We start from the raw sequence: 18,219 nt of genomic DNA, 5'->3' as shown, positions 1-18,219 counted from the left end.
GCTCTTCTAGCTTCTGTAACACTTCAGATCAGAACAGTCAGAACTGCAGATACACCAAAAGATCTGATAAATGCATGTTTTTCTCCAAAGCACCTGCAAAAGAGAAGGTCACAGCCAGGCATTCTCTGCCCTTGTAAATGTGCAACTTAACTACCTCTGTATTTTCATAGGACAAATGCCTAACTCCTTAGCCCCAGAGAACTTCATTGTAGTGTGAAACGACAGCAACTAGCATATATTAAATATATTCCCATGCACACAGCATTTGCAAGATAAAATGCTGAGATATTCTTAAAGAAGTATAGCTTAATGGCTTGTCCTTTAACGTGGACAGTCCTACCAGAATGATCACACATCTCTGCGGCTGAAGCACATTATACATGTTGTTCTCCTTATGATGCCATTATTGTTTGGCATGACTTGACAATCTGATGGCAAAACAAAAGCACACTGAAGTAAGGGCAATATCCAGCCTTTTTTCTCAGATGCATAATTGTTTTCCAAAGCAGCAGCTTCTCATAACCCAGTCCCATGTGGCTGAACCTAACCCAGATATAGCACTGAAAGCTCTTTCCCTTTTCAGTGACAGTACAAAGAAAACCGGGGACTAGCTCCTAGCCCATGCTCTGGCAGCTTCAACACTGACCTAAATAGGTTACTGAGGATTACTTTTGGCACTATTTGGGAAACTTAACTGGCTTCAAGCCAATGTACCCAGCTTTGTGCCAACTGCTTCTTGTTCTCTTCTAAATCAGGGAAGTAACATTAAAAAGTGCCAGGGAGCAAGCTGAGGGTTGGGGTTGAAGGATGCTACACTCTAGCGATCTGTGTAAGCACAGGGAATCCATAGGGGCCACCTCTATAGACCAGAACAACCTGGAGCAGTCCTTAGGCTCCTGTCATTTGTTCTGGGCACAGCACAGAGACACCAGTGTCTCCTCCGAGGCTGTGACAAACACTCTGGCAATTCTTGAAATTTTGTCCTTAAGTCACTGCTTGCAGAAAAATTCTCAAAGTGTTACAGCATCCTTTCTTCTGCAAAACGTTACCTGAAATCTTTTTCACTCTGTGGGACTACAAATGGCTTAAAGGAGGAATTTAGCATACATCCCATACAAGTCAGAGGTTTTCAGAAATTAGAACTGTGCAATTTCCAAGACCTCTGCAAAACATCAGCTTGCCTGACTGCTTTGAAATTTATGAAGTGTGGCACTGCTACAAAATAGTCTCACTACATCACACATGTTGCAGTTGAAAAGAACTTTTTTGGTCGTTTTTCCTCTCCAGTCTCCTGTTGCAGAACTTTCTTCTATGCTGAACTCCGAAGGGTTAACTGGCATTGAGTGGAGGAGGGGGAAATCAGAGGTCAGCTCATGTTCTGATACCAGTGAACTCACAAGTTACTCCTTAAGCATGTGGTTTCATCGTAGGTTCTTCCTGCCAGCAATTTCTCACTTTAATCATACACCCACAGCAACCCAGATCTTTAAATTCAGCAATTCTTTCTCAGGTTTCAGCAAGTCATTGGCAGCCTGAGCTATTTTTGGGATATTTTCTCTACTGCAGATGCAGCTTAGGAAAACGCAGGGAGCATGCTAAAGACCTGCAGCTATTTGCCTTGTACAATTTGCTCATTTCTCTTTATTTCTCTGTTTTCCTGCACTGATCACTTAAAGGACAATCTCTCTTGCAAACAAAATCCCCGGAGCCTGATTAGAGGGACTGAAGGCTCCCAGACACGGATTGCCTGCCAGCCACAGCACGGTAAGGACATGGACACTTTTGGCTAGCCTTGCATTGCAGTTTTTTAAGCTTTGCTGAACGTTTATTTGTGTCCATCGCTTCCAAATCAACACTGCTGGCATGGCAGGCAGTCTCCAGCTCCTGGTCTCCATTTTCATTCCCTAAAATCCTCAGCACTTGTAAGTAACACATTTATACTCACCGTCTCTTTGTGTGTTCTAGAAATCAGTGACTGACACTAATTTTGATCAGTGCCAGGGGTTGTTTGTTTTACTTACATTTTAGCATCTTTTAGAGATCTGTAATTTTTAATCCTGACTGAAACTGTGGGTATTTCTATTGCCTGATCTTCCCTATTTTAGGTATATTGTTAGTCTCATTATTTAGCTCAGCAAATAATTCAAATCAGGGACTTGTTTTATGTACTGCCGATGGAAACATTATAAAAAGACCTGCTATTGTTGGTTTACAATTATATACATATCTTCTCTTGTGCACAGGCTCTGCTATAATACCTTAAAGCTGCCACATAGCAGTGTGCTAACATTACAAAGACAAATATGCTGTAAAACCAATGCAGCAGACTGAGTTGTACTAAAAATGAATCGGTTTTATCATGCAGTTCTTCCTACACAGGCTCACAGAAATGCATGAAGTAAGCTCTGCAAGAATGGTGAGATTCCCGTTTTACAGGACATACTGTTTTATAGAAGTACTTCTAAGAATATTTTACTTATACATACTACTGCAGGAAGATTAACACAGTTCTTTTCTAATGAACGTACAAACCAAATTTTGGGAATTTGTGGTAACAGAAACTGGAGAAGGGATTCTTCTGGTCCTTTCCTGTACTTGAGGCTTCTCAGAGAAACTGAATTGTTTTATCCTTTCAGGATTACTGGTATGATGATTGCAAAAAGAAAAACCTCCTGAGGGTTTAATGTACAGCATCCAAATCTTTGACTACAACTTGGTGTCTGTTGTTCTGCTGAGAGGTTTTAGAAAGCCTGACTTTGCACTTGAGGTAAGGAGGCCTTCAGATAGAGGAAGCAATCAGAAGCTATCTGTATCTGCTGCCAGGACAGGCAAGAACACACTGGACAAATGTAGCCCCATTCTTGCCTATGAAAATGCTTTGGTATTACAGTCTGCAGAAGAAGCAAAAGTTAGCACATCCTCCCAAACAATATTTTAGGAGTTAATTCAATCTTTACCTTTCTCCAAGGGAGAATTTTTTGTTCATTTTCCAGCCTGCAAATGTTATTTGACTGATTTAGAAAACTGATTGGAGGGATGTGGGAAACATGCACAAGTGGACTGAGGGCACTATGTTCAGCAACAAAGACCTTCAGACACTGGATTCTTATTTAAGGCTTAATTTTCAGCATTGGAAAAGTTACCATGTCGATATGCAAAGAATTAAACAAACAAACAAATGAAAGATAGCAAAGCCATGCAGAATATAATGACTTAGAACACAGAGCGCTAGAAGCCAAAAGCGAAAACTCCAGCTGGTATCGGTATGTTTTGGATCAGGCTCTGGAAGTGGTATTTTTGCTTCCAAAAGCCTCTCGTCAGTTTTGATAGACAGTTTTCTCTGATACTACGTTCTCTCTGAGCATCAGACTGATCTCTGAGCCCGACTCTCTCCTCCCACTGGCGGATCTCAGTCTCAGTGCCACTGAAGTCACTGATACTAAATCAGTCTGATGAGACAGACGAATCAATCCCTTAGTCCTCAGTTCCATTTTGTACTTGATCCCAAACGTTAGCACTCAGCTTGCTGGCAAACTTGAGACTTGATGCATTTCACAGAGACGACAGGCAGAAAACGGTGATTACAGCTGGATGTGCTTTTGCTAAAGGTTAGCAAAGCATTTGATTGTTTACTGTTAAGAGAGGAACTGCTATGTCATTAGACGGGATGCAGGGCATGCATGTAAATCTAGATCCCGTATTTCTCTTCCAAAAAAAGTTACTCTAAGCACAAATAGAAGTCTACTGACAGGACAAGTCTGTGCAGAATTTAATGTTTTTCAGCAACATAAAACTCATTATAGTGATGCACCTCCACAGATAACAATTCAAGTGCTGCTTGTTTGGGATCACTTTAGAAAACGTCATACTAAATTATGCTGTTGGAAAAAATATTAGAAACACAATGAATGTTGGAAAGGAAGTAATATAAATAATGAAAAAGTAGATGCCATCTAGGATATATAAACTTCTTATTTTTGAAACAAACTGTTGCATACAGGAGCTCTCTGGAAGTTGAAAACCCCAGCTTCGTTAGATAAGGAATAGAGGTTAATGGGATCAGCAACTCTCCAGATGTTCAAAACTGAGCCCACACTCATGCTGTGCTGCTACGTTCATTTTGGCTCCCCACAGACTCCTGCACAGCCCTTCCACACAAAATCTTCAGACTAGGACCAGGAATAGCAGCCACCTCAGCTAGGAGCAGAGGCCAATGCTGTTGCTGGTGTGTGACAGGGGTACCACTTTCGGTATGCAGGCCTTGTCCCTGAAAAGACAGACGTGGCTCCTCTTGTAGAGGGAGCAGTGGAGCAGAAGAGAGGCTGACTGGAAGAAATGATAGAAATCACCTCCTGATCAGGTGGAGGTGCTGTTGAAACTCTGCAGGTAGCACCCATTGCCCACACAGCTCCTAGCCCAGGTAACAGCATGTACATCTCCGTGTCCACATTCTCCTGGCTGAGGCCCTGCCTCATGCTCTTAGAAAAAAGAGCACTGAATGGCTTGCACTCCCTCCTGGGGCTTGTGAAATCTGGAAAAGCTAGGAGAAGACAGCAGCTCTCTGTGCTGGTTTTTTTTTTGGTGCATATACATTAAATCAGCCACACACAAGATACTAAAGATTAACTGACTCTGTAAATGTACTAATTTATAATTCAGCAGCAGCAATGATGCCAGGCACTCCATAACTCAGATTTGATGGTCTTTGCCTAGAGAAAAGTATATACAAAGGGCTAATGGATATCAATAAGGGCAGTGGCTAAAGTGGAACACATGCTGATTTACAGTAGAACTTGTTCTAGAGGCTGAACATGAGTCAAAAGCATAATTATTCCTTCACTTGAACAATCACAGAATCAGGTCCCTCCAATTTTAATGACATCCTCAGACATACACTACAGTTACTATAAATCAGTTATTGTGCATGAGAACAGTCATGGTAATTAGTGAGTTATATTCTCTTCACCTGACTTTTTTTAACTTCATTGTTTCCAATTTTAGCTGAAAATTCAGGGGAAAAAATTAATCCTGCACTACTCATAAATAGACTCCAAGTACCTTTAACTCTCAGTGGCTCCAGTGACATGCAGTAACTTTCTACACTGCAACAACCTGATGAGACGGCTGAGCCCTTCAGGAAAATAGAAGGAACAGTCTCACTCTTCCTGGCTGTTACTTTGCACCTGACTGATTCTACTAAATCTGGTTGAGGGACTGGTTTCAAAGAGCAAAAAGTGAATAGTACAAGAATATATTTACAGTGTGCCACTAAAGATAAAGACGCCAGAGGCAGGATTGCACTGACGCCACCCTATAAGTATGACTGAGTCCCTATTTGGGATACTATAAAGTTCTTGTCACCCACATTCCAGAAAGATGAAAACCTCTCATAACAATGAGCTGGGACTATTAGTGCTTTTGGTAAAGATACCAGCAGGGAAATGAATTATTTAAGATGTATAACAATGTTGGCCCAAGAACAAACAGACATAAATCAACCATTACGACTAGAATTAGGACAATACACTGCAGCAGTGAGATGAGAGCAAGAATCCTATCTATCTTTTTTAAGATGGAGCATGACCAATTACCAAGAGCACTGTATGTTTTTGCAAGTTGCTACAACGCTACAATCACTCCAGGACTGTTTCCTATGGTTACTGCGATACCCTTGATTCATGTCAATATAAAGGAGATTAAGAATCAATGCCTGGATGCAATGCCTGGACAAACGGGCAGGTGCTACAATTTATTTTAATAGATGTTGCTCCTTTTGACATCACATGTATTTCCATACAAAGACTAAGGTAACACTGGTGTGGTAACATCAACCTCTTTAAGACACACAAACGGAACTAGCACTTTGAGTTAGAGAGGGATGAATGGAGCTAACTTAGTTCATGTTGATATTCTGAAGAATGCAAGAAATCTGTTAAGAGACTGCACAGATCAGGGTATACTGAATGCATTTTATGCGTAAACAAATACTGAAAATTAATTTCACGTTGAGATTTTTCCTCTTTTGCTCAAAAGCCAACCAGCTAGCCCACCAGCCTGTCCTCACTGTGGAGGGAGGGGAAGACTGAGAGCATGAGACCCGTACTTCCCCAAACCAAAATTAAATTGCATGCCACATGGATGAGAGAGAGAAACTGTAGTATAGATCTGGACTGATAATACTGGTTGGTGCCAAAGCAACAGACCTTAAGCAACAGGGCTTAAATTTTTGGCCAAACCAGGTCAGAGCATCATAGCTCAGTTGCTGTGTAAATACTACGGCTGCCATACAGACTGCAGTAGTTAGACTTGGGCACTTCAGAAGTCTTTATGCAGACTGCAGTATCAATAAAGAGAAGGCTCTAAGCAGCCTTCAACACAAATCGGCATTTCTCTTGCAGTTAACCTTCAAGTTAACCTTCAGAAATGGATGTCTGTTCTTTACAAACTAACTTTTGAAAGGTATCCTTGCACAATTTATAACTGAAATTCTACCCCTAAAACTGGAATCAGTCACTGCAAATTCCACAATATTCAAGTACTTATATTATCTTGAGACTGCACGGCGGTGAGCTCCCACAGCAGCAATAGGGAGTACAATATATCAAAGAGATCCATTTAAAAATTGCATGTCCAAGGCTACATAAAACAAAGCTACAAGAAACAGTTCATCTGCAGTCACTGGGCAATTTTACACAGAATTTTGCACAGAAAATAAATAAATCCACTGGATGAGAAGACTAGATCTCTGGCATTAAAAATACTTAAATTGTTGCCATGAAATAAAAAAACATTGTTGAAATAGGTAAGCTGAATACTTTTAAATGTTACCTGTATAAAGACTTAGTTGAATCTTAAAACTTAAAAATAATATTGCTTAAAACTAGTTAGGAAAACAAACAGTTGTCATTACAGCTTCATGAATTCAGTGATAATGCTTTGCAGACTGCAGGATAGTCACCATCTCTGATACAGTCTTCTGTATTTCTAAACACTGGCTCCAGTTAAACACAGCTGTGAAAGACTCCTTAACTTCCCCATCACATCTGTTAACCTTTCTTTAGTCAGCTCTGGTGGACATTTCTTTAACTTTGCTGATTCTTGATTGACTTTGGTTTTAGTACATATGATGATCAGGCCAGCAATCCTAAGGAGAACTATTAGCAAAGGCATCTAAAAATGTGCTCATTCTTGAAAATTCAAGCCTAAACCAGTAAGGCAAGTCACCAGCAGATACAAATGACATACTGCAGATCCTAACTCCAACCTCTCCTGGTTAGGTAACACCATTTCCTCTACCACCACCTGTTAGAGACCACAGCCACTAACTTTATCTAAAGCTAGATACAGTATACAAACTCAAAGAATACAATATTTGAATGCACCAACCATCTACTAAATGTAAATATCACTCTTAACAAGGATAAAAATGCAGGTAAAATTCTGTTCTCACAAACACTGTCTCACATTTACCCTGAACAGGTTATGATGTGACCTTATGTTGATGCCAGACACAGTATTCACCTTTCAGTCCTCAAAAGCCAAAGGCATAAAAAGGTTCAAATGAAACATTTTTCTGTTTGCAAAGGAAAAACAACAGGCCTCAGCTGGAAAAGAGGAAAGAGATTATTACCGTTAAGTATGATAAGGCCTTCAGATATGACAGTGATCTAGTCATATATATATATATATCTCTAGTAATTCGACCACTTTAGCGTTAGATGGAAACAAGCAATATTTCAGCCCTGCAGAGCATGCTGATAGCACACAAGCTTCAAATTTAGTCCTTTCACATAGTTTGTCTGTGCTGGTATTATTAATAGGCACACTAAAATGGGAACTTCACCCTGGCTCAGCTTTGACTCACTGAATGGCCTTGGGCATCACATAACCTCTGTCTCCAGTTCTCTATCTACATAATGTGTTTGTCTATCTAGTGACTTTACAGAATCACGGGGAAAACAAATGAGCCACTTCACAGAGTTTTTAGATTGCAGTACACTGGCCTCCTGTATAATCTCCATGCATTTTTATAAAGCCTTCCCTGAATTTTAACACAAACTTAGCTTTTTCATCAAGGCAACCAAACTGTTTAAACAGAAGGAGGAACTATTTTAAACTTCCAAATTAAGTCTCCTAAGATTAGTAACTTGTAGTAAGAAAATGGAACCAGAGCTGCACAAAGCTTGGAGTCTCACAGTCCCAAATATCTTTATTTGGTGATGCTTATAAAGAACATCTTCACTGTCCAGGGGAAAGGGAAGACAGAAGGAATCTTCGTTTCCCACCTTGAGATGAAATAACAGATAACATGGACAGTATAATCTGCACTGTTCCTGGGCATACCAGATGGAAGAATCTGTCAAACACTCTCAGTTATGAAACTGCCAGTGACAAGAGCTATATTATTTTGGAATCTGAACTGGCTCTGAGTGCAGGACAATCAGATTCACTTGACTGCACCAGAGGACATAAATCCTCAGTGTAGCTGAGATGATTTGCCTAAACGTAATTGAGTTAGTTATAAACTTAGTTACATATTTTCCCATTTTCCACTAAAACTATTCAATTTCTTTAGTCTTCTGTACATTGTGACTTTCTGCTCTGAGTTTGGCCCTCTCTGTCTTAGAAAAAGACCCCTTCCCCACAAGGAATGCCCTCAGGGGACTTTTAAGACACTGACATACAGTACTCAAATGTTCATTAATTTTTAATGTGAGCTTGAAGTAGATGCAAAAATAAATTATAGAGTCATCTGATACCAATTTAAAATGGAAAGATGGACAAAGCAAGCACAAAAATTGCCAACAGTTGTGTAGTTCAACAGTGACGCCAGGAGATAATCTCCACGCTGCAGCTTTACAAAGCCCAGGCATTGGGCTAACCCCTGCTGCCTCCATGGGTACTGAGGACTGAACCTCGTCAAGGCGGTATTCTTTGGATGCTCACTCATCCACCATTTTCTTATTTTTTTCTTATGACTTGGTTTCCTCTTTAATTGCATTAGGGTCTAGATCCAAAAGGAACGAACAGCAAAGTAAAAGGATATTTGTAACCATGGGATACCTGAGACGTATGTTGAACAGTGGTACTTTTAATAACTGAGCTGTGAATTGTGTCCCAAATTCACGTCCTCTCAACTATGCCAACCTGCAGCATGGCTCTCGAGACAGCACAGGGAATGGTCAATGCTGTTCTGTTTCTAATTGTGTCACTACAAAGCAGTGAGAAACAATAGTGCATCACCCAAATAGGGCTGCATGTAGGTATGTATGAAAACATAACAGATGCCTGGAATTGGAAGCGCCTAGTCCATTCCAAAGAAAAAAAGAATTCAGAGCTCCGATCTAGCTCACAGCTTGTGTTCTCATGGAACCTGGCAGCAGAACAAGGAAAAAAAAACTCTAAAACTGAACTATTCACTAATAATTAAAAAATTATTATGACATAACTACAAATGTTATGATATATCCAGTCTGACCATGCTATTATAGGACAATAGTTCAAATGAGGATGCAAAAAAGCAAGGTCTATATATTCCCAGTATATACTGGCACTATTCCTGTTGACTTCAACGGGATATTTACTTGTTCACACCGGTTCTAATTTTGGGTTAGCGTCTTTCTAATAATTACACCAATACACCATAAAGAGTTACACCAGCCTAAAAACTACTCACTCTTAAATCTAAAGCAAGCATCTCTCAGGAGCTGAGGGAAAGGCATATTTTCATATAAGTATTTGCATTTAGACAGAACTTTTAGATATACTGTTATTGAAGCAACTTACCCATATAAACAGGAAACGTTCTTAAAAAATCAAAATATAAAAGCCTCAGAGGCAGAGGAGCTAGAGACAGTTCATCTACATGACTATTTTATATCCAGATAACCGGAAAGCAACTTGAAAGTTACTTAATGGCTGAGCAAAATAAAGTCTAACATAAAATTTGATGGCAGTGGCTCCAAATGTCAGATGGAAATGGGTACAAATCCTTCGCAAAAAGAGACTGAAAGAGAACGGGAAATACAGGTACATAGAGCACCCCCTGCCGACAGGGGCACCGTAGAGTGCTTCATGTTAAGCAGCGGAAAGGAGTTCCTGAAATAGAGAGTAATGAGGAAGGAACAGGCAGAGCCTTAGATACATGTAATCTACTTGGTTTGTATAAGCAACAATAACGAATTCAAACATGGAAATTGGAATGAAATGTTTCTTCTTTCTGTTTTGCGGAAAATGAGATTTTGTTTCCATTGTGATGCAATCAAAAGCATGTTTCAAAACAGCAAAATTTCCTGAGGAAGGGAAATTTTGAGTTGTGCTCTGCAAAATAGCCTTGTTAGTGTGAATTGCAATAAAAAACAAAAAGATACTCCACCCTACTGCGAGACAAACTGCAACAGCAACACGGCTGGAGGATCAGTAGTAGCCCACAGCTAAGCCAAAAGTGTTGCAACAGCAAGTTCTTGATCCTGGAGGAAACACTTTGCCATAGGTAGGGCTATCTAACTGCTGTGATGAGAAAGCACATATTTGGATACTTTACTGCATTATCTGAGGGCTTTTGCCACAGGGCAGCTCTATGAGGGGAAAAATGAAGACAGAACTGAAGCAGCCAAGTGGTCCATTATGTCTTCTCAGAAGACAAAACAGTGAATCATTTACGATTAGTGTGATAAGCAAAACCTCTAGTTTAGGAGCTTAGCTATAAATACATTTTTTGATGTGGTTATTGATTTACCATTTAATGATGGTTGGTTAAAAGATGAGGTTGCCCAAGATCTGCATCCATTACCATTAAAGGACAAGCGCTTAGGACTTGTGGATAATTGCTGTTTATTGACTTTGACATATTGCATACGTATTGTGGACATAATTCACTGACTCGGTTAGGTCAGGGTGTATTGTTCAAAACTGTACAAATGTCAGACAAGCGAAATCCCTGAGTCAGTATTTTATGTATTAAAAAATATAAAGAAATAGAAGTTATATAAAAGCACAGGACTGGAAGAGTACTTTGTGAACTGCTAGATTACTTTTAATAATGATCAACAGAATTTTCAACTGCTGTAACTATTGCTTCACATGGAAAAGAAAACGACTTGACTGGACTCCATCGCCTAAATGGCACTGCAAGTTTCTGCCACTAGAGTGTGTCAAGGCATGTGTGAAGACTAAACCTCTTCATACTCCGTATCATTGAATTCAAACTACTACCGTAACACTGGACAAAGTTAAGCAGTATGAATGTACTATTTTTATCATTTCCTGCTTGACTGCTAGAACTTGTCCTAAAGGTTATACTGTTGGGAAAAGGTCTCGTCCCATTACTCTGCTTGTGCTGGACACACGGATTTTGATATGAATGCTGAATAACACAGGCATCCACAAACAGCCCAGCCAATTTTAAGTTTCTTTGCATTATGCCTATGTTTTCAGTTCAATGCCAATGAAATATCCCTTCCAGAATAAGGCTCTTACTTTGGAGCCATATAATAAACAACCCTGTTATTTTGTATTGAAAAGTTAGTACAACCAGCCAATATACCTAAATCTGGTACTCTGTTCCTCTTGATGCTAGACATGTACAGTTGAACAACTGCATGGAAAATTTGCAACAGACAAAAAGAAAAAACAACAACAACAAAAAACACATACCTATGCACAAACTGAAAATCTGATGTTTTGCTGAGAATGTAGATGCTCTTCTGTATTTAAGTAAAGCAGTTTGAAGAGAATCTATAAAAGCCCCCCTCTTTTATAGTAGAAAAAAAAATCAGAACAGTTAAAATTAGAAATGCGTAGGCATAAAGCATTGCCAGGATCAAACAGAATATGTTGAAATGTACACATTTGGAAGTGCTAAAAATCAGGTTCTGCCTCCATACTTTGCAGAATGAAGACTTGGCCCCTACTCCATCTGCAAAACTGCACCAACAGCATTCCCTTCTCTCTTTTTGCTCATTTTTATCTCTTCAGATTGCAAACTTTTATTAGCTGTGTTGATCACACAGGCTAGATCTCAGTAATAGTTTCTCAATATCCATAGTGCCTCCCTCTCGGTGAAGATTTTAGCTACTAGATCAACGCTATAAACGTATTCTTTAAAACACATCAAACAACAACAGCAAAAGCCCATTGTAAGAGTAGACAGGAATCCATGGGACAACATGCAGATTTAGAGTCACATGCGTCTTCAAGTGGTTTTTCTGACTGGAGACATGCAGCAGCAGTTTCATTCCTTATCTACTTCCCTTAGGAAAGGTCTGCTGAGCCTTTCCTTTCCTGGAAACTATCTGCTTTCTGAGCTTCCAAAGGCCCAGAGCGTTGTGGTGACAATGATGACTGAGCAAAACTCTTCCTAAAATCTGAAAGGATAATTCCAAGTCAGCCATGCAGGGTCAATATTAAAAAAAAAAAAAAAAAAAAAAAAAAAAGGTAGATGGTAGATGAACCCCTGATCTGAACTTTTAGACTTTGAATTGCCCAGATCAGCCTGAGAAAAAGGGTGAGTCTGACTGGGCATGTGGAGTTCTCATCCAGTGACTACCTGAAAATGATGTTATATGCTGTATTTATTGGAAATGAGCTGGGGCTGACTAGAGAAGAAGGAAGATGAAAGAGAAGAACAAGAACACGAAGTATAAGGGAAAGCTCTGTGACTTGATAAGGTTGCATTTACTCTGTGTGTGCTGAGCTGTGCAGCCTGATGATTTCACAAGCCCTTGCACACCACAGCTTCATCCCAAAGAACAGGAGTCGAGCCCAGGCAGGGTATGCCACAAGGCTCATGCTCTAACACACGGTCACACGCTCTTCTGGTGAGCAGAAGAGAGGAGCTGTGTCCTTACACCCTAACAGAGGTGTAAACAAACGACTTTTCACAAGTCACCTGAATATTATCAGAATAGTGTCTCCTTAGAACAATAAGTATTTTTTTAATTTATACTAATTTTGAAGTGGAAAATGGGAATTCAAAGATGAAAAGTTTCTTTTTACATACGTTAAAATTTTTTCTCTAAAAACTTTTTTAAAAAATCTTTTTTTTTTCCTATTATTTCACTTGAATTTATTTTTTTAGTTCAACCCAATCTCAAAAATGGTCCCAGTGCTTTCAAAACTCTGTGATTCTAGGAATTTAAAAACCATTGGAAATTTTTGTCCAGTTCTATTCCTAAATTCAAGCAACATTTTGGCCCTATAATCATGGGAAAGGAAATATTCAAGAGGCTTTCTAACCTTTCTGCCTCCTGCCACCGTGTTCTAGTTGATGTTGCTTGTGCCCCTTCTCAGTGGCATCTCTGCCTCGCTGTGATGGGGCCCCTCATTAACCATTTTCTAGGACTGGAGTGTGAAGGCCAGAAAGGGAACTTGCTGCTTTTAAATGAGCGGAGAGCAGCCAGGAGAAGGTATTTAAATTATGTTCTGAGGCAGAACAAAGTTGATTTATGTCAGGGATTATTTTTATCTCTCCAGTCAAGTAGAAGCTATGCAGTGAGGTCTGCATGGGTGCAGACATGCAGCACTGTTTCATACCAGACAGACTCCGATGGCATTTGAAAATAAAGCAAACTGGGCAGCAGGAGGACCCCTGCCCTGCTGCAGACCTTCGTGCAGCTCTCCGCAGGGAGGTTTCCCAGGCCAGCCCCAGGAGGTGGCTCGGAGCTCTGGCTGGGCAAGATCTGCCCAGCTTGCACCGCCCAGGCAGCACCAGGCAGCCAAGCACTGCTTGCAAATTGCCAGTGGAGAATTTCCATGGACTGTCAGATCAGGCTCCTGGATCTACCACATCACACCTGGCCTGGCACAACAGAAAAATGGAAAAATGGGGTGGTCCCCCTGCCACGTTCTTCATTCTCATACTAATGCTAAACACATCTGAGATCAGAATAGCTCAGCTGTGAATGCTTGGGATCTTTCCCCTGCTTTTGAGGCTGGTTCAGACACGGGAAAGAATGCATTCATCCAAAGTCCACCACCGTCAGCAGGAACCTTCCCATTGATTTAAAAAGTCTGCACCAAATCCTAACAGAGTACCTCTGCAGAATAACAAAAGGGGGAAATAAAAACAAACAAAAACAAATAAACAAAACAGTGAAACTACCGCTGGAAGAGGAAAACCTATTTCCTCAAGATTTTTTTCTTTGAAAAAAGGCAGTGTACTTACAAAGTGCTTAATATATAAAGGCATGAACTCCATTGCCTGAAAGGACATGACCTAATATTTTGCATTTAATTGTCAGGGGTAGAGGAGAAAAATCAGTAAAAAATTGCTAGAATAAAAAAAAAAAATAGAGGACGTTTCCAAGCAGTATACTGAAATAAATAAATTACTTGGATTTTAAAATTCTCTTGCAGTGTTTGAAATACAAACATCGCAATACATTTTCAGTGCTTGATAGCCAGAACAAGTTCCCAATAAAATAACACAGAGCTACATTTTCCTGTACCACCAGCATACAGGCAGTGATGTGCAAGCTCATAAATAAGAAATTTAAATGCATTTGTATGTTAATAAATGTAATGAGATATATGAAAATTAATCATCTGGTGAATACAGTTCATAAATTACAGAGAGTAAGGAACTAATTGGATTCTCCTCATCTTGTCTGTTGCCTATGAGCCACATATTGAAGGTTCCCTAGAACTGAAAAAGATAATACAGCTGGAAAAGGAAGGATTTCTATCCAGACGCCATCAAGTAGTTTGAACTTTATGATGAGGAGCTTTTCACGTTTTCTCTTTTCAAATTTCGCATGTAAAAATACCACTTATTTTAAAAGACCTCCATCCTTTTGAACAAATACCATTCTGAATCAGTGAGATACGTTACAAAAAAAGTTAATTGTCAAAAGAGTAGCTAAAAAGAGCAGCTCTTACAGCAACTATATACTTGAATGTCTTGGAGATTTCAGAGAGCACGTCATCACAAGAGCTAAGATGGGATTTTACATATAATCAACTGTAGAAATGCAGCAGATATATATATTTTCCTAATGAACCTATCTCTGAGTTCTTGGCGTCTTGAATCAGAGCAGCAAAGAGCACTAGGACACAAGATGGGGTAAAGCAAAAATAAAAAATGAAAAAGGTAACATTTCTATTTGTGCTTCCTTTCAGATACATGCTATATACATATTACACTCACAAGATTTGTTCCTTTCTTGGCATGAATTTTTATGGCAACATTACTTGTAAGTAAAACAGAAAGATTATAACATATATTATAGGTTTAACAAACATAAATAATATTCTGCCTACTAAAATTCAAAGATTTCTTTGAGTCCTATATTGTATTTGCTTATCTTTTTCCCCATTATGAGAGGAATCACATATCATTCCTAGGAGATAATGAGATCTAATAAGAGCAGATGAAATTTGCACAGCAGTTTGGAAGAAACAGAACTATTTTTTAATCTCCACTTTACATAAACAAAGCTGATAATAGCAAACCTTCTGGAGAATGAATTATTATCAATTAGCCATAATGTGGGTAGTGTATGCTATAGGAACATTTCAGTGGTAGACAAATGCAATTTGAGAGAGGTTTGTTCTCTAGCAGTAAAATAACAGGCTGAGGTCACTTTAAACAAACATTTAAAATGCAGTGTATTATTACTATTTCAATCACTGCCAATTGCCTTTACTTACTCTAATTACTGTTTCATTAGATTTAGAACAAACATGTTTTGCTATATGCTGCAGGACAACATAGCACAAATCAAGGTGATTCAGATTGAGACTTGTCTTATTGCAAGCACATTCTGAAGCCAAGTCTCTAATCCTAATATAAATAATCCAAATACCGCCACAATTGTACCTGTTTCCTTCAAAAAATAAAGTGAATCTTCTATGAATATTCCAAGTAATAATTTCTTTCTACCACTACTCCTTTCCTAATTTTCCAGAAGGTGTCTTTGTGAACACAGTTGTCAGATTTTATTAGAAGTAACTAATTTAGAACTGTCTACAAGCTTCATGGAATGGATTCCCTTTTTCACAGAAGGGAGATGCAATAGGCCACCCTGATTTACCCAAATACTGACAATCATAAATACACCGAAATATTAAATGATGTATAAACAAGTAACTACCTTTCCGAAAGATGTTAAATGTTTTAAAATGGAAACTTTGAAAGTTTCATCACAAATGAATTCATAATGCACTGGTTTTGAACAAAACCAAAACCCAACAAACCTCCAAACTTCTTCTCTTTCAAGGAAAAGAAATGTGTATGTAGGATAGTTAGCATGAATAGCTATTGTTATCTCCTTTGTCTTGGAAACTGTGCATGTATGAATACAACAGTTCACATACCCCTTCCTTCATACACAGAAGATAGAACAGGTTTCCTGCATTGTCCTCAGGAGGCCTTTAAGACTTGAAACTCTGCATTAAGGCAATAACTGTAATCAAACCACATGCTTCAGTCAGTAATTCACAGGACTCAGGAAACAGTTTCCCTGATGCACAATTTCTTTTTATCTATTGGGTTTAATTATGGGCATTTTTCTTTTTCATCTGAAGCATCTGCTTGGCCCAAGCTGTCTGTACCAGATAAAGTCAGAAGTTCAAACGAATACTGACAATAGACCTTTAAAATTAAAAGCAATGTAATTCAGCAATGTATAAATCATACTCCTCCACTGGCAGCTTTGCAACTGTTAAAGCACAGCTGGCGATTCTTGTTCCAATACAGAAATAAATCATTCAATCTTCATTTAATGGTTTCTCAAATAATTCCACAAACTTTGTGTAGCCCAAACAGCTTTTCTGATATTTTCCCTAGTAGTGAAAGCTATACAAATAGTACTGAAAAAAAAGTACTACTATGTTAGAGAATTCAGTTTTGGCTAATATATTTGTAGTCCTTGTGCCCCCTTTCATGACTCCACAGCAGGGCCCTAACACCACAATCCTCTGACCCTTGACTCTGTGCACCCTTCTTACCCTGCAATTTTTGTGTTTACAGCCCTTTTTCTTAAGCACACAGCCTAGGTTGGTCACAGAGATCACTCACCTCATGATGGACTGCAGCTTCAGGCCACTGCATACCTCTGAGTGAAGTACAAATACGATCACATTCGATATGGCTGCTTTACTTCATGATGTAGGTATGACCACACAGTTCATGGTAACACAGCTGTGTTAGGGCTTGGGCTGCTGCTAGGGAGACGGGAACGTGGGAAAACATGGTAACGTGGGTAATGTGACTTTAGTATCTATATGTGCGCAAGGTCTTTCACACATTTCCTTACCTCTGTACTGGGATGAGTCTTTCCTTACCTCTGTACTGGGATGACATGAGTCACGCACAGCATTACTTCCCTATTCCTTGCAAAAAAACAAGTTTTTTGACCTTTGGGGTCAAAATTCATACAAAAAACCCAAATCTTCTTTACTCCACCTACAAAAAGACTATCAAGATGACATGTACGATTTGGCAGGCAAGAATCCTGCATCTCTTTAGTGTCCATGGCTCTTAAAACACCCTTCATTTAAACTATTTCTGATCCCTTTTCTGTTTATGCCCTTGGTAGAGGTAGTTCAAAGAAAGCACTTGCCTTATCCCCTTCTTTTCGGCAAGTTCTCTGTGTTGTCCTCTGAACTCTTGTTCTCAGCATCTCTCACTTCCCTCTCTGCCTGGCAGACAAGGTAAACTTTAGGGACCCTTGTGCTCTTAGAGTCACCACAGGGCAAGGGTTACAATTCGTACAAGAGCTGTCTCTTCCCAGGCTGTCAGCAATATGCTAATATGGCGGCCTGGCAAGTATTTGAGAACATCACTTCTAGCAAAATAACTGTCCTGAGTAGTATTTGTCATATACACAGCTGCCTATCCCACAGGAAAAAAAAAAAAAAAAAAAAAGAAAAGAAAAAAGAGCCCTGCAAAATTCAAGTCTAATAAATTTTCAAACAAGATGCCCATAGGAACTTAGGACATGAGTACATGTCAGTAGCCATGTGCACTGAAATCCTCTTCATACGCATACCCAGCATAATGCTTTCATGCACCATATATCTAATCCGTAGCCTCTGCTTCGGAAGTAAGAACCCACTATAAATTTCAGAATTAATTCAAACATTAAACAGAATATAGGTCTTCATTACTTTGGTTAATGAGCAGTTAAAGAATGTGGCAAATGACCAAATCATCAGCCTGCCATTCAGTTTCAGCTATATGCTGTGCTACCATTTCATTTCAGGTTCTTCAAAGCCCTG

General features: G+C 39.3%; 1 protein-coding gene across 24 annotated transcripts in view; it reads left to right on the top strand.

The window, feature by feature from the left end:
• Positions 1–981: 981 nt before the first annotated feature.
• AMMECR1 (AMMECR nuclear protein 1) overlaps positions 982–18,219 on the top strand; it is a 107,108-nt gene continuing 89,870 nt past the window's right edge. For 5 of the 24 annotated variants that reach the window (XR_014571975.1, XM_083797413.1, XM_083797412.1 and 2 more), the window contains exon 1: positions 1,342–1,764. Coding sequence is in view for 15 of the 24 variants with exons in the window: in XM_083797413.1 (XP_083653539.1) it covers positions 1,593–1,764 (172 nt within the window). In the remaining 9 variants the exon portion in view is untranslated. Of the gene's footprint in view, positions 1,765–18,219 lie in introns of all 24 variants that reach the window. The other 19 variants (XR_014571970.1, XR_014571974.1, XR_014571976.1 and 16 more) reach the window with 13 other exon arrangements.

The sequence above is a fragment of the Anser anser genome (genome assembly GCF_964211835.1).
Source record: "Anser anser genome assembly, chromosome: 13".
Lineage (NCBI taxonomy): Eukaryota > Metazoa > Chordata > Aves > Anseriformes > Anatidae > Anser > Anser anser.
This window is presented reverse-complemented; position numbering and strand designations above follow the sequence as displayed.